The sequence below is a fragment of the Camelus ferus genome, chromosome 5 (genome assembly GCF_009834535.1).
Source record: "Camelus ferus isolate YT-003-E chromosome 5, BCGSAC_Cfer_1.0, whole genome shotgun sequence".
NCBI lineage: Eukaryota > Metazoa > Chordata > Mammalia > Artiodactyla > Camelidae > Camelus > Camelus ferus.
In genome coordinates, this window is record NC_045700.1 from 34278839 (window position 1) to 34305235 (window position 26397).

Consider the following 26397-nt stretch of genomic DNA (forward strand, 5'->3'; position numbering starts at 1 on the left):
GGAACCCTTAAATAGAGAAGCTTGAGGATTTAATTTTCATATAATCCATAAATACATTCACATACGGTGGGAAAGAACATTTTCTTTGGCACTTGGCAGAAGGTCAATTGGGAAAGCAGTCATAAACTACTTGGTAACATTAAATGATTTAATGTTATAATTAAGTAACATTAAATAAGAGAATAACCTAATCTGAAGAGCAACAGCTACCAATTGGTAAATTCCTGTGCCCAAAAACTGTGCTGGACATTTTATGTGCATTATCACTAGGCTGTAAACCTCTGCTCAATAAGAACCATTACTTCATTTTACAGATGAGGAAACTGAGGCATAGAGAGACAAAGTAAGATATTAAGAGACAAAGAGCTGAGACATATTCACGGTGGGCTTCAAAATGTCTAAACCACCTGCAAAGCCCACGACCTTTCCACTGTGGCGTGATGCCTCCATAGGAAGTTTGCATATCTTGCATCACTAGTTCTCTAGCAACAGCTGTTATTGGGTATTCTTCCTCTGTTCTTTAATTTTGTTTATACCTCTCACCACAAAAATCACATGAGAAAATCATCATAGTTGGATATAGATAGATAATTGATGGATAGATAGATAGAGTATGTGAATATATGTGCATATACACACAATCACACTCTGTGACTTTTAAAACCATCTTGTGGATCTTGTTGGCAAATCCCTTGTGCTCTGCTTATGTTCTGGCCAGGTGTGCAGAGCAGCTAGTTCACAATAACCTCCCAACTACCAGCGTCATCATGTGCTTTGTGGATGAAGTGTGGTCCACTCTCCTGAGGTCGGTTCATAGTGTCCTCAACCGCTCTCCCCCGCACCTCATCAAGGAAGTTCTACTGGTGGATGACTTCAGCACCAAAGGTAAGAAAACCACTCCTAGAAGATCAAAATTTGATATGAGGCAATAGCAGTTTGGATGGATGGCAAAGTTACAGAGTAATTTGATAAAGCATAAACATTTTACAAATGCCAAATCATTTTTTCATGTTGTACCTTAGAGGCTAAGGCCAAACATTTATGGGTCACAGAAAGTCAGCTTTACCATCAAGGGCCTTTTCAGTTAGCCACCTCACACTTCCCTTCAGCTATGACTTCTCTGCCATGTAGGAGTGATTTTCTAACAACAGCTCTTTGGAGATGGGTGCTTTGAAGTTCCAAAGACCAGAAGATATTCCCTATGATTGCACAAATATCCTTTTATGGAATCTAACAAGCAAAGACCTCACAATTACTGGGATTGGTTTCCTATTGGTAATAAACAGAGTTAGACTCTATAGAAACCAATGAAATGGAAGGCCTATGGCTTCTTGCTTAAGAGCAAAGCATATTATTTGCTCAGTAAGTGTTGAGAAGATAAATTGCCAATGGGACCAGAGAGATGAGGTTCTAACAGATTTCAAAGGCAGAATCCACCACTGTTTTTACTTGTGCTTTTGTTTATTACAGTAAAAATCTCTCTCTTTGGATTGTCAAATAATTTGTATACATAAGAGGTCCCATGACTCTCAGAAGTCCTGTGACCACCACATTACAAATTCCCAAATTGCAACCCACTTAAGAAAATGTTTAAAAAAAAATAGCAGAGACCACAACTTTAATAGAGCAGCTTAGCCTCGATCACGGCCACAAGGACTGGAGCCAGTCTCCGTGGCCTCAGAGTGCCTACCAGAATCACACTGAGCTCCAGGAGCAGAGAGGCACCTAAGGAAAACTGGTTGAAAACTTTAAGAAGTGGCCTTCAAAGCATAAACAGAAACAGTATCTGGTTAGCAAGCAGATAATAGTCCCTTTAGGAATGACGTATTCAGATTTTGTGGAACCTGAAGCTTCTATGGGGGCCTCTTTAAGAAAAAGAACACAGGATTAGTAGGGAAGTGAGCAGCAGAAGTATTCCTAAAAGCCATGTCTACCTGGGATATCTGTCAATGGCTTAATTACACATACAAATGACTGAAAGCTATGTAAATACACCCCACAAAACCCCTCAAAAAGAGCAAGAGAGGGGAGGTGTGATGGAGGAGGATGTCATAGCAGGAAGTGACAGTGGTCTTTGCCAATTGCTGTTGCAATATCTTTTTTTTTTTTTTTTTTGCAAATTTTTCACTTTTCATACAATGCTTAGCCTCTTCCCTGGGTATTAGAAGGGGCCTTTGCAAGGGGGGAAGGTTGTGCAGAAACCTTAACTTCATTTATTTAAAGCTAAGTTTATACCTGTCCTGACAAATAAACAGTGAGCCCTCCTCTGGGTAATTTGGCTACACTGAAAAGATGGATTCGGGTTTGTGGAAAACAGACTATTGAACTCAGACAAAAATCCAGCCAAGAAAATGATATCATAGCTCAAAGAATAAAATTTAGTGACTATTGTAAATGTCATAGTTTTAGTTTCTGGAATTTGATGTTGAAGAGATACTTCTGTTATTATTTATTAATTAAAGATCTCATTAATTAAGTTGTTTCCTTGTCTATCCTTACCCTGATATAGACTACTTAAAAGGTAATTTGGATAAATACATGTCTCAGTTTCCAAAAGTTCGGATTCTTCGCCTCAAAGAGAGACATGGCTTAATAAGAGCCAGGTTGGCAGGAGCACGGAATGCCACAGGTAAGAAGCTGCTAATCTTTTGTTTTGGTTACATTTTTATTTTAGTTTAATTTTTTCCCCAAATATACGGCAAATTTGAAATAATAGTACAGTGAACACTTACAGAGCCATCATTTCATTCCACCAATCTTTAGCTTTTTGCAGTATGTGCTTCATCACACACATGCACAGACACAAGTTTACATATGTACACATTTTAATCTGAGCTTTTGAAAAGGAATTGACAGACATCATGACACCATATCTCTATCTTGAATGAAGACATTCTCTTATATCAGCACAACTTTTATCATCTAAATATTATCTATTAAATGGGCCAGGTTGCAGCTCTGTGTAAAAAGCATGTCCAGCGGAGGGGGTGGGAAGGCTTGAGTCCTTGACTGTAACTCTCGTCAGACTGCAGTGCACTGGCTGTGAACCAATCCTGCTGTGGGGAGGGCAGCCTTCCCCCATGAGGCCTGCCAGGTAAAGCTTTTGTAATTGCCTATAGTTGGGCCTGAAAGACTGCACATAGGATTTTGGCCAGGGCCGATTCCTCTGGTTATTGTTAATCAAACACACACACACACACACACACACACACACACACACACACACACACACTCTCCACTCGTATAAAATCATTTGGAACAATGCAGATGTTACTGAGATTTTCATTCCAAAGGGAGTAAATAGAAAAAGAAAACAGAATTCATAATAAGTATTTCTGGCCTCCAAGTTTCTGTTCTCTTTTTTTCTCCTGTAACTCTTTTTTTAAAATATGGTAGGATGAGCATATAAAATGAACCATTTTTCAAGTATACAGTTCAGAACTGTGAAGTATATTCATCCTACTGAGCAACCAATCTTCAGCACTCTTTTCATTGTGTACACTAAAACTCTGTACCCATTAAACAATTCCTCATTCCCCAACTCCGTAAACCTTTTAACACTACCTCCTAGTCTTGCTAGTTCCCGCACTTTAATTTCTTTTCACCCCTATTATGTGGAGCAATTTTTCATCATCATTCCTAAGGCCAAACTTGGAATCTCAGACTCTTCCTTGTCTTCTGCAAAACAAAGTCCCAGTCCTCCACCCCCAGAGTTAATGTGACCCACCTTCCTTAGAAGGAACATAAGCAACTACCTTTAATACTCAATATTCCCTTCAGAGACTTGGCTCCCCATTTTCAGTGGCTTATCCATTTTTTCTAAACATAAATGATTTTTGCCCCATGGGATTGCTAGAAACAAAACTTCTTTCATTTCATTGTGGAATGAAATTAGAGAGACAAGGAAGGAGTTCAGCAAGAATAAAATACCACTGCCTTTACTACCGCATTTCTGGAGCAATCCTAGGGACCTTTCAGTATGAAATACACAGATTCAGTATATTGCATTTTCAAATAATTGTTTTTTCTCTGGCTCTCTAGGTGATGTGTTGACATTCTTAGATTCTCATGTGGAATGTAATGTTGGTTGGCTGGAACCTCTTCTGGAAAGAGTTTATTTAAGTAGAAAGAAAGTAGCCTGTCCAGTAATTGAAGTCATCAATGATAAGGATATGAGGTAATACCGTCATATTCCACAAGACACTTCTAAGTGAGTCTTTAACCAACAGCAGCAAAAGTACTGGTCATACTCCTAATATGTACATTTTTGCAAATCTAAGTAATACAGTTTTCTGTTTAAACAAATGGAAATACATAATATATATTCTGGGATCGAGGCAAGTCAATGCAGTAATTCATCTGGTTATCACAAATTCTCAACTCTTAATGCCAATAATACTAATATTCATTGTCCTGGTCTCTCCTTTTTCTATTCAGCTGAACCCCAAAGTATTTATTTTCCTTAAGATTAGTTCTTCTTTTTGCGGGATATATATTTTTCCCTCAAAAATGGCCACAATGTTATTAAAAGAAAAGTATAAAATAAAAGCAAGCAATCCAATCAATTAATCACTGATGCAAATTATACTCATAAATTTTCTTGAAAGGTTACTAAAAAGTCTGTGGTGATCTAAAATCATCTGTGTAAGCACTTGTTTCATTCACTTATATGAGACAGGATGTCGGGTTGATCATGTGTATGATCTCAGGTAGCAATTTTGTTTTTTTTCCTGGATTAGTTACATGACAGTGGACAACTTTCAAAGAGGCATCTTTGTGTGGCCCATGAACTTTGGTTGGAGAACCATTCCTCCGGACGTTGTTGCAAAAAACAAAATTAAAGAAACTGATATAATAAGGTAAGTGTATGAAACGTAAGATTAGGAAGGGGTCATGTATCTTTTTATAAAGGCATAGGAAGCACTTCCACAAAACCAGTATATCTTGTCAATCTATCAAACATCAAGAATTACAGGTCTAGCCAATAGATGCACAAAAGCAAACAACGCTTTCCTGAGAAATTAGTTTCCCACAACCAAAACTCGCCTTTTAAATAGGCAATTGCACCCTATTCAGCCCTAAACCAGAGAAATTCACTATTCCTGTTCTTGAGGATTTGCAAACTGAGAAACATAAGCTACTTAAATGTGCTGCATAAATGCTGTATAAACACACATACTATTAAAGTCAACATGAGTAAAAATTAAGAGTAAATAACAGTAATAGAAGTATCATTCTAATAATAGCTACCATTAGGATTTTCTTTTCTAGTCTAATCCCACCCTTTCTATGGGAGGATGCCAATTTCTGTGAATGGATTGAGAAATAGACACAGAAGCTGGATGTGAATTTAAATTGAGACTTTATTACTAGAGAAACTGGATTGAAGAACACATCTTAGACCTGAAGCCAAAATGGGGGCTTCCTAACACTTCCCTCAACATCTAGACCTGCAGGATGAATACTCAGCCAGCCTTGGGCAGAGCAGTGGGAGCCCTAAAGTTTTCCCCACTGGACAGAGAGCTTGAGCAGATGTAAACCAGCAAGTCCAAAGAGAAAGCCTGAGCCCAGACTGCGCATTGCAGCATCCTTTCTCTGAACTTCCCCCTCAATAAACACGCTTCATACCCTGCCAGATGAGATGCTTTCAGAGGTGATATTCCTAGTGAGTGAAGTAAGAGTGCAGTCCTTTATTAAGCATTGTGCATTTCACCCTCTCTATAACCCTAGGAGAGAGACTGTAATATTCCCATTATAGAGATGAGGAAATTGAGACTTCAGAGAGTTAAGTAATTTTCCCAGGGATGTACAGCTTGTGAAAGGAGATATTGGGATTCAAACCCAGATCTGCCTGAATTTAACACTTTTTCTCTGATCCCACACCTGAAGAATCTCTTTGCCTTGTTCAGAGCACCATTATATTCAGTATAACGTTAGGAAGATAATGCACTTGATAGTCTGGAAAGGACATTTGGGATACAGATAGAATATGCAGGAAAATCATGGGAGAAGGGAAGTAGGTGCAGGGCAGGAATTACTTTACTCTTGAGATTGCTGCACAGCCTAAACGCAAGGTAGGCTCTCCACCCAGACCGCCTTCAGCTGACTCAGTAGTGGCCACCATGGGAAGTGATTGCTGCCGCTTCTAACTGCTGACTCAAATGTACTTTCTGTTCCCCATGATCAGTAACAGCAGTGAAGGCTCTGGAGTCAGACTCTCTGGGACTGAATCTCAACTCTACTACTTACTAGTGGTAATAACTTAACCTCTTTGTCTCTGTTTCCTCATTTGTACATTAAGACTAAAAGACATTGGATTGTTTTGAGAATTAAATCAGATAATGCTATATAAAAAGTGCTTTAAAAAGTATTTGCCATGTAACAAGCTGTCAGGAAAGTCTGCGTACAGTTGAGGCAGTATAGTGGAGGGGAAATCATAAGAGTCAAGCCAGACTGACTAAATATGAACCCCAGATGCATATCCCACCAGTCTGTGAACTTGGGAGAGTTTCTTACCTTTTCTTTGTTATTTCTTAGCAGTATACACTCAAGGGATTTTTGTGAGGCCTGAGTTAATACATATATAATACAAAAGTGCCTGCCTGGTCTTCCCTAAAGAGCACTAAATAACTGTTTTGAAAATAACATCTTTGGAGAGTTTTGTGTCAGAGAGTAAATGATGAATAAGAATCCTAGTTCCAGGCCCCATCTTTGCTGACCCTAATCAAGTTCTGCCACCTGAACCAGGGATTCATCACTGAAGTGCCACTTATGACTTCATTCCAAGACCTCCCCCTCCTTGGTAGCTATTCTGAAATGTCTCCTAGCTGCACCCCAACTATACAGGGGACCCATTCTAACAGCTGAGCTCCTATGACATTCCAGATTAAAAAAAATTTTTTCTTTTTGTAGATGTCCTGTCATGGCAGGTGGATTATTTTCTATTGATAAAAATTACTTTTTTGAACTTGGAACATATGACCCTGGGCTCGATGTTTGGGGTGGAGAAAATATGGAGCTCTCCTTCAAGGTATTACCAAATGTTTCTCAAATTCTCTTTACAATTAAGAGTTTATCATTTTTAAAGGGTTTCATTTTACTATTATAGTCAGATATGTGACTGCCTCTAGGAGGAAATTTCACAGAAATATTAGGGCCTCTGGATTAATGTCTTCATATCCCAGATTGAATTTGAAAGAATCAATAGCTCCTGTGAAATTTATTAGAGTTCCCTAATATTTTACAGCACAGTTTCTGCATCTGAATGTGGGGGAAATAATCGTCTGCCATTCGGTGTAAATGCTGTGGGATTCATACTTGATACTAAATAACTCTCCTGAAATGTTTTCTAATATATTGGAAGTAATGAAATTATTTAGTAATGGGCCATCTTGGAGAGTACAAGTGACAGTGTGGTTAGAGCAGGCCACCAATGGGCCACAGCAACTTTGCACATCTCAGACAACTCTGAGTATTTATATAATCACTGACTAATACCTAAGAAAGCTGTGGCAGCAGCCACAGTGGAGAGCATCCAAAGCACCTGCTTTCCTATGGAGTGGGGTGCATATAGTAACAGGGGTATTACTTTGAGCTCTTGATCAAGAAGAATGGTCATCAAGTTGTATCCCACAAGTCACACTGATCACCCCCTGATGGAAGGGGAAGTTGAAAAAAATGGAAATATATACTCCTGCCCTTGATTCAACTAAAGCAGGAATTCATGCTACATATTTTATACATTGGGATTCTGTGAGGATTTCTTTAGGGGGAAAAAAAAAGATTTACACTTCAGGATGGAAAGGAAAAAATATTTTAATAATCCTAAAATGATCCACAGCATTGTAGATAAACCTGTTAAGTATAATTTTCTGTTGAAAAACATTTTAGAAGTGAAGAATACTACTTTCAACAGGACAGAAAAATTTGCCAGGTGGTTTTTTTGTCATTGTTCATTACCCATGATTTCTTGACAATCATTTGATAATTGATCCTTATCATCAAACTGTTTCAGGTGTGGATGTGTGGGGGTGAGATTGAGATCATTCCCTGTTCCCGAGTGGGCCACATATTCCGAAATGACAATCCATATTCCTTCCCCAAAGACCGGATGAAGACAGTGGAGCGGAACCTGGTGCGGGTGGCCGAGGTCTGGCTGGATGAGTACAAGGACCTGTTCTACGGTCATGGGGATCACCTCATAGACCAAGGGCTAGATGTCGGCAACCTCACCCAACAACAGGAACTTAGGAAGAAACTAAAATGCAAAAGTTTCAAATGGTACTTGGAGAATGTTTTTCCTGACTTGAAGGCTCCCATTGTGAGGGCAAATGGTGTGGTAAGTTCGAGCAGCAATTTAAAATCTGATGCCACAAAAATAAAATTTAAAACCTCTTCTGAAAATCTGTGGGGAAGAGTGAATTATTACATTACAAATAAACACCAGGTATGAGTGCAGAGGAGAGGAAGTGTGGTTGGGGATTACGCACATTAGGTAAACTTGAGGAAGGCTTCCAAGCTGCCATGTTCATTGATTAATTCAGCAAACACCTCCTGAGTATCAATAAACCAGGCAGTATTTTAGAACTAGATCAGACGGTGATGAATAAAGCAGACTTGATCCCTTCTCTGTGGAGCTTAAAGTTGAGTAGGTAAGAAAGATAACAAACAAATAAGCAAGAAAAGTGTAAATAAAAATTATAGCTTTCATTTAGAGAACTGGCCACAAGTGATGAATCCTTCTAAGTTAGAGTAGTCAACTCCACGGGGACACTGAAATCAAGGCCTGAAAGATGAAGTGTCGGCCAAGCTCTGAAGAAAAGAGCCCTAGGTAGAAGATGCCCCTTGTGCAAAATATCTAAGACAGATGAGGCTTGAGGCATTGAAGAACTGGAAAGATGAATGTTGTTATCAGGGTGTGAAGGAGGGAAGAATGGCACCAGATTAAGGTCAAGAGTGAAGGAGGAGTCAGGTCACACAGGTCCTTGTGGGTAGAGAAAGGATTTTCTCCCCTACCCCCCATTATCTTCTGTGTATAATGGAAAGTTACTGAGTAGGATTAAGCAATGGGATGACAGGATTTAATTAGAACTTTATAGATTTCAAAGAGGGGTAGAAAATAACAGAAATTGGCAGAGAAAATTCCAGGGTACAAGATAATTTACCAAAAGGAAAGAAGCCAAGGTTGATACGTTGGATAGACTATGAAGCTAAGAAAAAAATCAAGAAAGAAGAGAAACTGAAAAAAAAAAAAAAAAAGCCATTTCAAAGCCATTCTTAATTTGAAGAGGATGGCAAGGTATGAGGACATTTACCAGAGACTGGGTTTAAAGATGGTTAGTAAAGCCCAGTCATGCAAAATTTTAATCTCTTGTATTGTTTTATTTCTTACTTAATTTATATTTACAAACATTCCCAGTCCTGTCTAATTTTCTCTCAGAGTTTCCTTTTTCTTCATGCAAAAGGTTCTTAAGCCTTGACCATCAGTAAGCTGCTCATTTAGGCCAAGTTTTCTCAGTTCTCCCTAAAAAGTAAATTGTACAAACCAACCTTTTCTGCCTAGCAAATCTCCTGATGACAAGGACACTTAGTAAGGTCATTCTCCTCAATGTTATAGGGAGATCCTGGAAGAGTATAAAAGAGAGGAAACTAGTCTGAGAATTTGTGATGTTTTTATAAAATTAACTGACAAAAAAAGTGTATGTAACCTGTTTGTATATAACACAATTGCCATATTTGTAGGTCAAAATGGAATAGTGGCTACTTCAGGTGGTTCAACCCATTTTTTCTTGGATAACTCATCAGGAAGAATACCTTGGGTTTAAATACTGTTCAAATAATACGCCTGCAAAATAAATTTATATTTTAAAAATTTGATTTCCCGGGCAGGATAAAATAAAAAGAAATTCTCACTGTAGTAATTTTTTCCTGTCCTAACAATCTCAGCAAGAGCATTGCTGAACTTTAACCACCAGAGGGAACTAAAAAACTACCTTTTGCCTCCTCTGTGAGGCTAGCCTGTATAATAGTTTCCATGAAATTTTTGAACAGCTCTCCTAATGAAACAGCCTTCTGCTGAACCCTGAGCTATAATACATCAAAGTGCAGAAAATGTTTTTTTAAATGATTTTAAACTAATTCTTTCTTTCTATTTTCCTCACTATTTGTTCCCTTCCTTGAACAAATTTTAATAAAGATATCTGCTCCCTTCTGAAGCAGCCAGTAGGGAGCATTATTATCAATTAAAAAAAAAGAAGAAGAAGAGGACCTTTCTCCAGGCAATTCAGAGTAGGGTTAACTAGACCATTACTTTGGATAGATAATTGTGCAATGTTCCAAGAAATTAAAATCCACAACTTTTTGTTACTTGCTCCATATTTTCTCTTCTTTCAACCTACATATTTAGGAAAGTTTGACTTTTTAAAAATAAGAATGAATCTTTTCTCACGAAACCAAAAATATTTGAAAGTAAGAAAGTGAAAGAACCTCACCAATAATTTATATTTATATTGGATTAAATTCTTAGCAAACAGCCTCTAGCCCAGTGTTCACCAATTCTTAGATAAACTGTGGGGAACTCCCACCTCCTAAGTTGGAAAATGAAATAACTCAAAATGGATAATTTAAAATTTATATACTTCCTGATTTAAAAAAAGATTGAAATGGTTTATAATAAAAGCGTGGATTCAATTTGTTTAAAAAATAAAAAGTGAAAAACCAATTCTAAAAACCATTCTTAATGAGATAATAACAATTCCTTAGCACTTCATAGACCATTTCTATATGAAGGAAAGCAGTTTCTCCCATAATTTCCAAAAGGAGGGAAGGGAAACAGATCTTCAGATGAAGCGGGGGACGGGGAGGCAAAGGATAGAAAAGTTTTCTCTCCTTCTAATGCCTTTCAGTGCTTGGAAGAAGGGATTGTGAGAAATAGCCACAAAGAAATCAGTTAATCAAGGGGTTCCCTACCACTGTTCTAAGCCCAGTTATTATTTATGCTGTCAAAAATCGTATCCCATGATCAAATGCATTTGGCAAACTCTCTTTCTATATTCCCTCTCAGGGCACCAAGCTAAAGAGTAACCTGCACTCAGGACCAAAAGTTCTGAGAAGTTCTGGATTAGGGCAATCTGTTTGGCAGGACTGAAGCTGAAGTTTTTAAAACTCATTTGAAAATAAGATATTTTCTGAATAATTCAGAAGTACAGGAGTTTCTATTTATTTCTTTTAAGATCCAGAGAACATTTGGGACCCCATTTCCTTTCTTTAAACTCCAGGATTTTTCTACCTTCGTGTAAGTCTATGTAACTCTCTTCTCCAAAGTTTGTGGTGGTTGATTCCTTCTGTGCCTTCTGACTGCTCCAACATATTGATTATCTTCTCCCAAATCTGTCATTTTACATTGCTGGGAGAATCTAGCTCCCCCTTTGCCTCTCTATGCTGATGGGTAAGTGGTTTTTCCCAGTACATCATTCCACAGAGGGTCTAACTTTTTAGCTTTCCATCTGAATGTGGAAGATCTCAGTTCCAACCCTCTGGCTTATCTGTGCTCAATATTGGTCCCCTGCTTATCAGTATCTGCAATTCTCCCTCTTGTTTTTAGTTTTTTTCTGCACTTTCTGGGCCCTGAAGATGTCCCTTACTTTCTTGCAGGAAAAGTTATCCATGCAAAAGTGAGGACCAACCCACTGAGCACTGTGTTTGTTATGAAGTGTGACAACTCTGTGAGCTACACAGCACTCCAGAGTTAGAGCTCTGTGGTAGGCACCATGGAACCTGGAAGTTGTGTCTCTGGCAACCAAGACCTCCCCATTTCCCAGCACAGGGAGCTTTCCTGAGTGTAGACAGCTCTACACAGCTCTTCTAGAGATTTGAGAAGTCTAAATTGTACTCTTAACCCACCATCTCATTAGCTCTACCCAAAATGTCAAAGAGAGGAAGGGAATCAACATTTTTCCACATTGAATGGTGACTTATAGAAAGCCGTCTCCATGTTAGACCTTGTAAATCCATTAAAAACCTGGGGGTCTGCCAGAAAGTGCCTTTAAACTTGGCTCTGTATTAGCTTTAGTGACTTCCCTGTAATGAATTGTAGCTTGCCTGAGTCATTAGGAAGATTCTGACCAAGAGTCAGCTGGAATCCGCTGTTTTTGAAGGACTCAATTTATCCATGATTCAGTGCCTCAGCAATCAAATAGCTTGGAGGGGTCAGCCAGAGAACAGAGCCCAGAACTGCTGGTTTGATTAAATTGCAAGGATGTGTACTGACTTTTAATATATGCATCAGACAAACTTGAGACAAGAAAATAACTACATTTCATGCCACCTTTGCTCATTTCCTATTCAGCATTCCAGGCAAGGGTTAATTAAAAGCTTCTGTTTGTTGGCTCTGTGGCTGAATCACAGGCCTAAATTGACAGACTGAAGCTGTACTTTAGCAAGATTACATTATGTCTGTGTTACAGATAGCAACCAATAAAATCATACAGTGCAAAGTAATGCTAAGCTATTAACTTATCTTTTAACCTGATTATAGTTTCATATTCTGTGTTTACTGGATGTCCTGTTCTACTTTAAAATATTTTTTTCTTAATGCATATTTTATATTTTGTTTCCTAGCTTATTAATGTGGCCTTGAGTAAATGCATGTCCATTGAAAACACCACAGCCATTCTGGAAGACTGTGATGGGAGTAGCAAGGTATGCTGAGCGGGGTTTTCTCTTTCATAGTAGGTGCAGTTGATAGTTGGTGCAGGTGGAGTTGACAGATGCAGGGTATGACATGCTCCTCACTCACTTGAGAAATTCTCCTTTGCCCATAGTAACAATAATTAATTTCCAAATTTCTGTGTAATCATAAAGTTGGTGATAACAGGATCTACCTCTAAATGTAAAGACAGTGATTGAGGGCATAAAGGTGGATACTGTAGTCAGCCCACCAGGGAGCCAGTTCTGGTTCCATCACTTGTGAAAATGTGTTAACTACAAATTCCTTAACCCTTAGGTAAATGACAGTGATAATAGTGCCTACCCCAAAGCTGGTGTGAGGACTGAATTAGATAATGCACATGAAGCCTATAGAACAATATATAGAAGAAAATAAAGGGAATACATATTTTAAAATAATTACTCTAAGGGACCAATTTTATTATCTGATTCCTATCCCCCCAGCCCCAGCCCCAGCCCCATTCCCCTACGCCTTAAAAGAATAATACAAATCACAGAATTCCTGATATACGGTAGAAAACTCTCCAGCAGAACTTTGACAAACTCACAGCACTTGGTTCAGTAGAAGGGGCAGGGCCAGGGAGAACAGAGCAGGGAGGGACTCTACAGGGCTGGAGAGGAGCTCTGAGTGAAGGCACCTCCCTCTCCATAATCTGTTTTCTACCCACTCTCATTCTGTGGGGACAGTTATCAGTTTGGGTACTAAATAGGACTCACAGGAACATCGATTCAGGCATTGAACTCAGTCCCCTAAGACAGCAGATAATTCTTTGATAGAGAAATTATTTTATGATGATAATCTAGGCTTGCCAAGACTTACTTCTCTGCTTGACTTAGAGATACTGCTTGTATTTTCAAGCAAATTCCATCTCTACCTCTTAATTCAAAGTTGCTACTAGAAAAAAAGTATTTTTGTCATCTCTGTTGATATAATTCAGCTATGGATTGTAAACTTGAAGCTAAGGGAATTCTTTCTTAACTAGGAAAGGAGAGACAGAAAAGAGAAAAGTGTCAAAACACAATTGAAAGAAATAATTTTCACTTATTAACAATTCAAAGAGGAAATAAAGTCATAAATCGTAAAAACAAAACCACAAGCAGCCCAAATTCTACAAAAGTAAAATATTAAATAATGCAGTCCTTCAGGACTGATCATTGTGGTGACTTTTTGTTCCTGATTAACCAGTATTTTATCTGAAAAATAACCTGGTCTCCATAACTACTGACTCTCCTGAGGGTATGCCAGGGGGCAAATGCCTTCCACAAACACCCATTTCCCTTTATGTCTTGTTACTCACTTTAGCTTCTGCTTCTTGTGGTTGATTTGAGTAATAAAAGGTAAAGGAACATGGACGAAGTTAACTTATTTTTGGCAGAATTAATGAGGCTTAATATTAAGCCAGTGACTACAGCATTCATCCAAAAATCTCAAAAGGACGAAGACCCTAGGATTGAAACACCAAACCCTATCCTTCACCTCTCCTAAAACATTACCTTAGTTACTAACTTTTCAACCAGTTGACATGTCCCTTTTCAAGGTAATTGTTAACTCTCTTAGTAGGCATAAAACTCCTTGTATTATGACATACATCCATGCTTCTCAAATTTAATGTGCACTCACATCATCTGGGGAATTTGTTGCAATGCGGATTCTGATTCAGGAGGTCTACAGTGGGCACTGAGATTCAGCATTTCCAACTAGCTCCACGTGTTGCTAATGTTGGTCCAGGGACTACCCTTTGAATGGGGAGTTCTAATATAGTAACATACTTGATAATCTAAGTTAAATCTCAATTATATTACAAATGATTCATTAGATAAACGTATTTAGATAGATTTTACCAGCAATTTTTTCTAATATGTTTACGTTGGCGCAAAACCACAAATTTCCCACAGACCCAGAGAATTAGAGTAAATTGACCAGGCAGATAGAACTAGATTGTAAAAAGCTGGAGAAAAATATTTATAAAAACTTAAAACATGGTTCCATTACCTAAATCAGTATTTATTTTAGACATTGGTGGCTCCTTAAAACTAGACTTCTCAAAGAGCAGTTCCTGGGAACTGGGGGATGCTAACACAGCACAACCTGGTGATTCCTTGTACTATCAGCAAAGAAAGATTTTAACCTTTCCTATAACAGAATAAAGCATCTAGGAGTCTAGTTGTCTAGATAGTCTTTAAAAAAAGAGGCACAATAATTTCCATCAAAGTGTTTAAGACTGTGACTTGAAACTCTCTGTAGCCTTAATGACTGGAGGCCTTACTCATGTGGTGGTTTGAATGTTCCAATACTTCATGCACTAGGGTTGTCTGGGATTCAGAACACCTTAAATGGCATCCATTTGCAGATATGTACTAATTGTACCAAATAATTTTGATTATCGCAACTAACACTTATTGAGGCCATACTGTCTGCACAACACTAGACAGACATTACCCCAAGTTTTTGAGAATGACACTAATGCTATCCAACTTAAAAATGAGATTAGACAGGGTAAATAATATGCCCATACTATCAGCATTGAAAGCTGTAATACCAGACTTTGAATTCAAAACATTTGACCAGAGTGCCTGTATTCTTCAGCATTACTAACAAAAATGTTTGACAAAGCTGCTATTTGTGTTTTCTGCCTGAAGTGGCCTTCTCCTTAATTCATTTCTCCCACAGCTTCAACAATTTAATTATACCTGGTTAAGACTTATTAAACATGGAGAATGGTGCTTAGCTCCTGTCCCTGAGAACGGAGCCCTGAGGCTGCACCCTTGTGATAACAGAAACAAAGGGCTAAAATGGCTGCATAAATCAACATCAGTCTTTCGTCCAGAACTGGTAAGCAAAATATTTGCACCTCTTCCTTTCAACTTTCAACTAAATGGGACATAAAACACTCATTGTCAGCTTCCTCAATCAGAAGCTTTAAATGTGTTTGGGACAATAGAGGCAGTGTAAAAGTTCATGCAGAGAGATAAACAGATACTTTTATAAATTGTTGAATCTTTTAAAATTCCTTTTACAAAATGTATTTCAGATCAGTTATTTTATTTTATTTTTTAAAGTTTTATTTTATTTTTTATTGAAATGTTGTTTTCAATGTTAGTTTTAGGTGTACAGCAAAGCAATTCAGTTATACATATACATACATGTCTATTTTCCTTTTCATACTCTTTTCCATTATGTGCTATTATAAGAAATTGAATATAGTTCCCTGCACTACATCTATTTTATACATAATAATGTGTAGCTGTTAATTCCAAACTCCTAACTTATCCCTCCCCCGCCCTTTCCCATTTGGTAACCATAGTTTATCTTCTATGTTTGTGAGTCTGTTTTTGGTTTGTAAATGGAATTTGTATCATTTTTATTTATTTTAAATAGAAGTCATCCAGTTCTTTCAGTTCTATTGCTATTATCATCTTTGTTTCTAAAAGTCATTTGCTTCAGTCAATTAACAATGCCTAAAGTAAGACTCACAGGCTAGAATCAATTCTCATTGGTTACCAGGAAATTTTATAGGGAGAGTATATGGGGAAGGCAAGAAACAGTGTGTTTCCCAAGAGTCCCGCACTTTAGTAGGAGTCCTGCCTTCCTTCTATGCAGAGACACTTTCTTATGCCCTCTGGTTCCCAGAGGCCTAGGCTCTAAACAGGTGCTGGAGCCAGCTCCATGAAACTTGCGGGAGCTGACTGTGTGCAGCTCTTGCCAACTTCACATTCACTGATGCCATGTTGGCAACTCGAAACCAGCCATGAAAGAAGTATTTACACCCATGCTACAAATCAGGGGACGTGTTTCCAGAGGTTCAATTGTTAATATTTACCAGAACACCCATGCTCCATCCTATTCACTCTCAAAGTCTTCTGATTTTCCCAATTATATTTTAACAGGATACAAAGCCATAAGCTTTGGTGTAGGATCTAGAGTAGCAGGAATAATCTCAGGCCGGCCTTCTCTAATTTTCTACTGTCTCACTAGCAGGTAGCCGCCAAATGTATCAAATGCACTGAGTATATGGAGACCAGCATTTTGCTCAGGGATGGCCCCAAAGCAAGCACACGTTTTTCCTTGGAGTACCTCTATTTTTTTTTGATATCACAGCCAGTGACTGTTCTCTGTATGACATTTTTCTTTCTGCTCAGGGTCAGAATTAGGACCTGAGCAAACAATTTCCAAACTCCTTCCCTATAGATCTTCCCTGTTATATTTCAGTTCCTTCTGGACATTTTTTTTTCCTCTTTAGTGATAGTGATCATTATTGAGTTATTCAGAAAAATTAGGAATTACTAGTATGTAAGCTGCTCATTTCATTTTGCATAGTGTTGGGAAAATCCATAAACATCTATTGAATAAATTACGTCCTAACTTTCTGCTTTCTGAACTCTGTGCCAAAGGGGAGAGAGAGAGAGAGAGAGACTGAGTTTGAAAATGAGAAAAAGAATACATTCCTTATCTTGAGAAGTGAATCTGTTACCAGAAAAGATTTCAGGCTGGTGAGAAAATATTTAGAAACATGCAGTCCTTAAATCACATAGGGTTTACTTATAAACTGGATTTGCTCCATTGAGAATTTATGCCTTTATAAGCTGATTTTTATATAGGACCAATTTTGGCCCCTCTAGTGGTAAGTGTAAAGACAGTAATTTAATTAAGATGGCAAAAATTAGAAAGTTGTTGTCCTACCTTGTTTGTGCCTATGACTTTGTACTTTGTAACATGTCACATAGTCACCTTCTGCCTTGGGTCCCCTTTTCATGCTGCTAGATGTCATGGAGATGAATATCTTGACAAGTATCGTTCTTCTTTTTTCAGTATTTTGGTAGTTTTCATACTAAACCTCCGAAGTTCCCTAAGACATGCAAGTCTTAAAAAACAAGAGAAATGGAGATTAAGACTATGAATAACAGGAGCATATCTCTTCTTTTAGAAAGCATCAGGAGTTGAGAGATTCATGGAAACAGGAAGGTGAATAATGAGTTTGACCCTGGATACCAAAGAGCCATTAAAATTATCCATTTCTAAACCTGCATTTAAAAGGTGTTCTCTGGGTCAGCCCCTCCCCTACCATGCCCTGGACTGTGACCACCTAAAAGGAAAATTCTTAAAAGTGGCATCTAGGATTTGGGGATATGGAATGTTCTTCTAGCTCTGATTTCCACATCACATGTCTTTTGTTGAGGATAAGTTATTTAGTTATGCCTTTACAACCCACCAGCAGAACACTGTAGATAATCCAGAATGATCTTCTCAACATGTCTCTTCTACCAAACCTTGAGCATACTCAGGCATCATATTTCCAATGTCCTACAAGGGTGACAATATGTTTTGTAACAGCATCTTTATAATAAATTATCATGAAGTCATCCTGTTTGATAAATTTTTAAAGCATGTCAAAACAACATATATATGATTAAGATAATCTTTGTCACAGTCATGGATAATTGAGAGGATTTATAGGTTAAGAAAAATTATAAAATCATGAGCAAGTTCTTAGTAAACTATCAACCATTTCTAGGAAATTCAATAAACATTAAGCAATAATAGAACTCTCTGAAATACCTTTGATTTTTTTTCTATTTATATCTGGACTTTCTGGACATCCTGGACATCAAACACCTGTACTATCAGAGATTATGGTAGGGAGCTCATAAAAAAAATACATCCTGTCTAGCATTTTGTATTCCAAATTTGCATTCTAAGGCATGCACTTAAATTATCTAACTCACTTTTTGTGATGGTGTGTGTTTTTTCTTTATCACCATCAGTGAGAGAGCCAGCCATCAAATATAATAAATTCCATCTGGAATTACTTCCTTTAAGTAATACAGTTATCAGCCATATTATCAGAAAATTCATCTTTTGCTTTCTTAGAAATTAAAAGTTTTGTAGTTTGAAGAGTATAAGAACTGAGTTTGAAACAGAGACAAATTTAATAATTCCTAAATCCCATGTTTGTGTTACTAATTTAGTTCAGGAGAATTACTAAGGAATCAAAAATAAATTTTTTTTGGTTTTCATTTCCTTACATCACAATTGTCACATTTAGTCTGTAGCTCATTCTCAGATCCCCTTTCTCTCCAGGTGAATCACATTGTTTTTGGAAACCATCATCAGTTGCTATGCTTGGAGGGAAATTTTTCTCAGAAGACCCTGAAAGTTACTGCTTGTGACCCAGTGAAGCCATATCAAAAGTGGAAATTTGAAAAATATTATGAAGACTGAAGAAGAACTGATGTTTTTATCTATAAACCCACTAGACACTGTGAAAAATGATGGTGAACTTGGTGACCGTATTTCTCCATGGTAGTTTAAAATTTTCAAAATTAGTAACATTTGAAAGAAAGATTTTAAAAAATAACAATATTTGAGATACCAAAAGTTAACTCAGGGAAACAGTCCAACATTGGACTGGAGTCCTTCTTTAGCACTAGGTAGCCTTTTGAATTGCCTGGTTTCCACTCTGTGCTGGAACTCAGCCTGCAAGTTTCCCCATGCCATCTAACAGGTGACCAGAAATGAAGATGAAAGTACTTGAAGAAGCACTCATGATGGCTGAGTTTGATAATAACCAGCTCTTTTGGTCCACAAGTAGGTATAATCAATTAGAACCTGGTCCTTTATTTGCTATTTTTTCATAAAAAAAAAAAAAAAAAGAATATCACTTGAGTTCCTAGGCTAACAGTCCTCCAAACACACAGCTATCACCTTGGTGAAATCTCTCCTGACTACATGCATGTTTACCTAACAGTCTGAAATAGCCTTGATACACTACTCCTTGATGGCAGGGTTTTGATCTAGATGACTGCGTAATGTTTTTCCCAGTCTGAGTCAGTGGAAAAATTTTTTAAGTGAGGAAGTCAAATGCTTATTCAATTCTAGATATGGATGTTGTTTCCATTTGTTTTGTGCTTTTAAACTGCACTTTAAAAAATGGCCACACTAGTAACTTCTAGACTTACCGGGATATTAAAAAAGAAAGAAAAAATGCAAAGAAATAGAGGCTGGATCACAGCACACCATAGTAACCAAATACATTTAATTATTGAACGTACTCTAACATAGAACCGCATAAAAGGAGTTGAAATGAATGAAGCAGAAATAGAGCACTGAAAAATACTGAAGTTCTTTTATATGAAAATACTACTTTAGATTCAGCAGCATTTGCAGGCATGAAGTGTGCTAAAAATGGGCTCTAAAAGATCTCAAGGTAGAAATACAGTGAAGGTACATAAAGAAAGGGGAAGAGAATGAGATAACAACATTTAGGAAGAGAGTTAAGAAAAATTGTCCTAGCCTTGGCAAAAACAAGAAAAGGATCTGGCATCTCTATGGGGAGAGAAAAGAATAAAGACCCAGATGTGGACCTAATGATAACACTGATGAATTCTGGGAAATTTCCAATATTTCTTTAATCAAAGTTGAGTCCCTAATCTTAGGTATGCCAATACTTAGGCATACCAGACAGTATCTTAGAAATCCTAATAGCCTTACATTCATTCATTTTGTTAAGAAAATTGATCCCCAGAAGACATATTACCTGTCTAAAAATCTCAGGCCAGTTAGTGAGAGAATCAGGACTGGAATTTGAATCTCTAGAGCCAGGGCCACAAGTTTGAACAAATCAGTTCCACAACATTCTTCAGAAAGAGACACGTAAATCTATTGGTTGGGGTTGGATCTCTGGAGGATAATCATGCTATATGCTTGTTAATATAGTTTTAAAAATCTGTGTGGTTGAGCTGATGGTAAAACTGGGCATCTTTAGTTCTGACTTCCTATTTAAAATTTAATTTTAACCTCCAATTAATTACACAAAAGCAGAGAAATTGCTAAGAATTGGAAGGGGAAATAGTTTTGCATATTTGCATTATATTTGAGATGTTTTATTTAAATAACTGACATTGCAGATGAGATAAGAGCATGACTAGAAAATGAGATAATTCTTTTCAAAACAGAGCCATGTAGGAGATAAAACACAAGTCAGTTGCCAGAGGACTAACTGAATTGCTAACCAAACTAATTATGCTGGATGCCTCATGGAGTTCTTCGTGTAGCTGAAAAATGTTAAAAGGTTTTCTGCCAGTCTAAAGAATCTCTTTTTACTCAAAAATAGTTTCTACCAAAAATGTCAACTCTATCCAGAAAAAAATGAATTTTTGGATATACTTACCTTTGGGTACACCAGCTAAAGAAATTGGAATTTTTTTTTCCTCAAAAGAATCTTTTGTGGTCTGTTCAGTGTTCTTTAATCTGGGCTTTACCTTGATATACTTATTATGTGAGGTTATATTTGAATCCATATTGTGAACATAACAAAGAACTGTTTTCATATATCACATATTTATTCTTGGGTAGAATTTTTAAAACAGCTTTTACAATGTCTTTACTCATTTACTCTAAGAAGCAAGGAACTAATCAGTAGTTAGGAATCTTAAGAACCTAACTTTAAGAGTGTTGACTAATTGTGAAATCTACTATTAACATTTTTTAAAGCATTGGCCTCTGATTTTTATTTTCAGAAAACTGTAATAAATAAATATAAATAATAAATAAAATACTTCTAGGTCTTCTGGTACTTCTAATGATAGACCCTTGGATGGGACACATTAGGGTCCTAATCAGCCCTGAGTTCAACAGGGAGCTCTGTTCTTGGGGACATCAGAGTTCTCCCTGGATTACCTTACGATATTGCATTTTCTTAGAAAAATGTCTATGCATGTTGTTACCTTGAACACAAGCATAGTTGATAATATTTTACAGAACTTCTTTGATCAAAAACTAATTTACCAAACCACCTGAGTGCTTCTGAGCCTTCCAGCTTGCACAATCCCTTTCTCTTTTTTGACAGATACTCAGAGCTTTCACCATGTTCTCTTGAAGGATGACACAGCTGTTGGTACAACTGTGTTTTACTACCAGCATCAAATTTTCTCAATTCGGCTTGCTGACATTCAAATAGTTGTCATTCACAAGGGCAAAAACCACCAGCACGTGCCATGATCATGATGAATTGTTAGTTTTGCACACTAATTTGGAAATACTCTTAGTTATTAAAACTAGAATCACCTTAGGGATTATAGAGAGGCAAAGATACCAGTTATAGTGTATAGGAATTCAATTTCCCCAGCCAACCTTGAATTCGTGAATGGCTTAGAATGATTTTCAAGGGGCTCTCCTGCAAAAGAATGGGACTGAGGTGCACCAGACTGTACCATCTTTATTTGTTGTAATATCTTTAACTTCCACATTCAAACACAGGAAAGAAATTATGTCTCAGATAAAAAGCCTCAAGATCCTAGATAAAAAAAAAAGGAAGTTACAAGGCGTAAAAGGAAAAGAGATGAGAACTTTTGAGTACCTACTATGTGCTAGGCACTTTTTACGCCACACCTCACTATTGTGCACAACTCAGTGAGGTGGGTCTCTTTTTCCTCATTATGCAGACGAGAAGGATGGCTGAGAGGGATGTCTAAAGTCATGCTACCAGTAAGAGTTAAAACCCAGATTCCATTTTATCAGGCAGAAAAGAAAAGAAAGGAAAAGAAAGGAAAGGAAAGGAAAGGAAAGGAAAGGAAAGGAAAGGAAAGGAAAGGAAAGGAAAGGAAAGGAAAGGAAAGGAAAGGAAAGGAAAGGAAAAGAAAAGAAAAGAAAAGAAAAGAAAAGAAAAGAAAAGAAAAGAAAAGAAAAGAAAAGAAAAGAAAAAAGAAAAACCAAGAGAGAGCCACTTTCACTACATCATGCTGCTATGATTCTTCAATTCTTCTTTTTTTTTCTCTAAGTAGGGCAGTCAACTCAGGTGGGCTTAGTTAAAATCCCTTGGTTATGGACTCAAACCTCTTTGGTCTCTCTCTTGGATGTTTTATAGACAGGAAATAGAAGCTGCATCCCTCTCTGTTAAATAACTGAAGTGTAGGCTTAAAAATAGCTATCTTCACACACTTCACAGTGGTCTATCCACTTGACTTCATGCAGGACATACTCTTTTCCATTTCCTAGAACAAGTTTGAGAGGGAGAAGTGAACACAGAGACTGCTTCTCTGTGAATAAAATTACCAACTCTTTGTCCCTCCAACCATTAATCAAAGCTGATAGATTGCTCAATTCGAACAGCGATGGGAAGTGAAAAATTTCAGTCCTTTAATTTAAAACACAAACCAAGACACGTAACTTTCACTTCACTGTGTACATTGTCACCATAGTGCTTTCACAATAACTTTTCCATAAAGTCACTCAACAATTGTTATGAGTCAAGATGCCTTGAAATGAGAAAAGGAATGCTAACCAGTTAATGTACACAAACACTTATCTGTGGCAAATAGCCATTCCATGGACAGGTTTGAATAAGCCACATAAAGTATTATCTACTCCTGATGAGGTTTAATGGATGGTATTTCAGGTGCTGGTGGTGTCTGTATCTAAAAGAAAGGAGAAAAAAAATACCATTACACTAAGCAGGTTAGGTTTTCAACCTAATGGGTTAACTAATAGTTACCACTGCAAATTAGGATCTCTTTGCAAGTTTATGGGAATTTTTGCTTTGCAAAAACATAAAATTCTTATTTTCCAGCAAATAGAGCTTCTTCTAACATGTTGAGTTCCTAATGACAATAGCTGCCATCAAATAAGTAACAAATAATTTCTTTGAAAACAAAGTTTTTCTATTTTGCTATTAATAGATTTTTCTTAGTTAAAGGATATTGGTCATAAATATCTATATAAAGTCTTTATACTAGATATTTAAACTAAAATTTTTGATAGCATAGACTACTTGACCATTCAAAATATATATGTATGCATGTATCTACACATATATACATATACAGGTGTGGATGTGTTTCTATATTTTATGCTTTGAATTGGGAGAAAGTAAAACCAAGAGTTTTTACTAATAAAGAAAATTATGACATTAAGACATGTTTTTTGATATTTTTAACCCTCTTTTAAGTGCATAGCTTCATCTGCATCTGGCCTTCTGAACGAAATAACCTATATGGAATTTCACTCTGTGTATTTTTCTCCAGACTTGAAAGAAGTAAACAAACTCTAAATTATAAATGATCAGGATGCTTGTTAGGTTTAGGTTTATTCACATGCCTTAATTCTTCTCCTTCAAACAACTGCGCAAATGTTACTAGTTTTATACGTATTAGCTATAAGAGGTAGGCATAAAAACAAGAGAAGGCAAAATTTAAATTAGTGAATTTTGCTATTGATTACCTGAAAACATTTTTTTAAGTTGGAAAACCAGATTAAAACTATGGAGTAGTAAGGAATTTGGAGTAAATCTGAACATTTTTAAGTGCCCAATTTTTCTGCCGCTGACCAACTGAATTTATTACAAAGGGATCAAATATGTAATTTAAAGTTCCTAGGAAAAATTCAAATTACTTGCCAAATTCATTTCCAAAAGTTTTCCAAGCTGGCAGTTTATTACAAACTTCACTTGATTTTGTACTTTCCCATGTATCTGTATAATTTCCACTGCTCATTATTACCTGTGTCATTGTCTTTATGTTGATTGTATAGCCTACTCACCTTGTGTTCTTCATGAGCTGTTATACACATTTTGGTATTCATATTTATTATGCTATTGTTTAATATTTTAATATTGGCAAATGTTATAACTTCTGACATTATTTTTTATAGCCCTCTTGTTTTTATAGAGCAATGAAAGTTCAGGCTTTAAAAGAAGTAGTGGCTTTCTCATATGGTCAAATGTATTTCTTTTTTATGATATGCTGGGTGTTTTATTTCTTTCCATAATTCTATATTATTACTTATTTTAAATGTTTTTTTCTATCATTTTGAAAAACTTAAATATCCATTCTACATTTGAAAATGTGCCAAAAGTGCGACCCCATGTAAGTATGTAGAATCAATTACTGTAAAAATGTCAGCATAGTTTACTGCAAATGTATTACCTTAATGGCTACAAATACATATACACATTTTCAAGTTGTTGCAATTAAGATCCATCTGAAACAATGGCTCAGTTCCTGTAAAAATAATAGAAATGTTTCATGAACATTACATATCTAGCCACCAGAATTTTTTTGCAATTTCATATATAATCATTTAAGACCTTTTTGAAATAAATAATGCAAATGAATTAAAATAAATTTTCTCTTGATTTCTGAAGCACTATTTATTGATAGTCTTAATAGCTGCTGATATGCAAGGGTCTTTCTAAAATTTAAAAGGCAGCCGAAGAAAATAAAGTTTAGACTCCAAAATCAAGGACACAAATGTTTGAGAGCAAGTCAGACACAGCAGCTCTTTATTTAAATTGTTAAAAAAGAAAAAAAAAACAGGTAGATAGAGTCTGATATATTCTATGTCTTCAAAGTTAGCAGTATATTGAAGGTAAGTTTTATATTGACAGAGAAATAGATCTGTTGTTACTTCCTGTTTACTCAGCATCTAAGGAAAATAAAAAGTCATGTAAGAAACATCAGCGTTCTCCTAATAAATCAATTCTCCCTCCTACCAGGTACCAGAGTCCTTCTTCCAGCCCTAAGCTTTGAATCATAAAAGCAGGAAACCTTCATGTGTAGTTACCAGTTTGTGTTCCTAACTGGTCCCATATGCTTTTCAAATAAGCTGAATATTTCCCATGCAATCTGAATCAGACTCACGTCTTTTCTAGGTTACAAAGAACCAAACAGCCACCCATCACCATCATGTTTCTTATGATCACTTAACTCTGTGGCCTTATTGCAAGATGGCAGCATCGGGCAATGGGCATAAATGCCACAGAATAGAGCTCTTTTGCAAGTACATTGCCTCATCCGTAAGCATTAAACACTCAATCATTGAACATACCCTGAAATAGTCTTTGGTGACAGAATCTTGTTCATAGTTGGTTAATCATCTGGTAAGAGCACAAAGGTAAAAAGGCCAAGATTACTACGGGTTGGAGCTCCAGAACAGCTAGTTGCTTGCCAGTGTCAAATGGCCACAGACCACCCACCTATCTCACATTCCACAGGAATTCACCACCTCTGCTGAAATAATTCAAAATACAGGCTCTGTTGATGGTAGATCACCATGGTCCTGTTCCATGACAGATAACACAATACTGTGCTTTAGAGTTAGGTAAAAACCTGTAGGTAGAGGTCATCAGTAATCCAAAAAGAAAGTAGGTTGTCCAGGTGGAAAGATTTTGAGGATCTAAATAGACAGGTAATTGTCCTAGTGCATCAATTTTCTACCTAAGTTTATCAATAAAGACCTGATTTCCCCAGCTTTACTCTGAAAACTTGCATTGTAAAGAATGAAACCTATAGCTTCGATCAAGTAAGTGTGACAGACTTTTACATGGTCAGGTTGCAAAGTATCTGTTTGAAAGAACAAAAGGAAAAAGAATTCAAAATTGAGCCTCATAAACACTAAATAATAGTAATTGATACTGTGGAAACACATTATATGACAAGAATTAAAGAACTTGCCTTTAGAATGTGTTGGATTTGTTACACGTAAATAAGCAATAATCTAAGAAGGGCTAACCCAGGGTTTTTCACAAAATGAAAAATAAATAAACAAAGGGTTGAATAGTACAATGAAGACTGTATTACATTCAGACAATAAGGAATTGTCTTTTCATTTTCAGGGCCAAAAAATGTCTTTATCTGCGGTGACAGAAAGCTTAGGGTAATATATATAGAAGCATGAAA

The 26397-nt window shown here is 36.8% G+C and overlaps 1 protein-coding gene and 1 long non-coding RNA gene across 2 annotated transcripts in view; one reads left to right on the top strand and one right to left on the bottom strand.

Moving 5' to 3' along the window:
* The window catches only part of GALNT5 (polypeptide N-acetylgalactosaminyltransferase 5), a 40226-nt gene extending 15387 nt beyond the window's left edge, over positions 1-24839 (top strand). The window contains exons 2-10 of the mRNA XM_006191466.2: positions 719-885; positions 2510-2629; positions 4042-4177; positions 4740-4859; positions 6913-7030; positions 8015-8338; positions 12619-12699; positions 15398-15559; positions 18806-24839. Coding sequence (XP_006191528.2) covers positions 719-885; positions 2510-2629; positions 4042-4177; positions 4740-4859; positions 6913-7030; positions 8015-8338; positions 12619-12699; positions 15398-15559; positions 18806-18946 — 1369 coding nt within the window. The 3' untranslated portion in view covers positions 18947-24839. The remainder of the gene's footprint in view (positions 1-718; positions 886-2509; positions 2630-4041; positions 4178-4739; positions 4860-6912; positions 7031-8014; positions 8339-12618; positions 12700-15397; positions 15560-18805) is intronic.
* On the bottom strand, positions 816-18187 carry LOC116663631. Its single transcript, XR_004319870.1, has 3 exons — positions 17937-18187; positions 17408-17588; positions 816-900 (listed from the first exon to the last, which is right to left on the bottom strand). It is a non-coding gene; the product is annotated as an uncharacterized LOC116663631 (long non-coding RNA).
* Positions 24840-26397: the final 1558 nt, after the last annotated feature.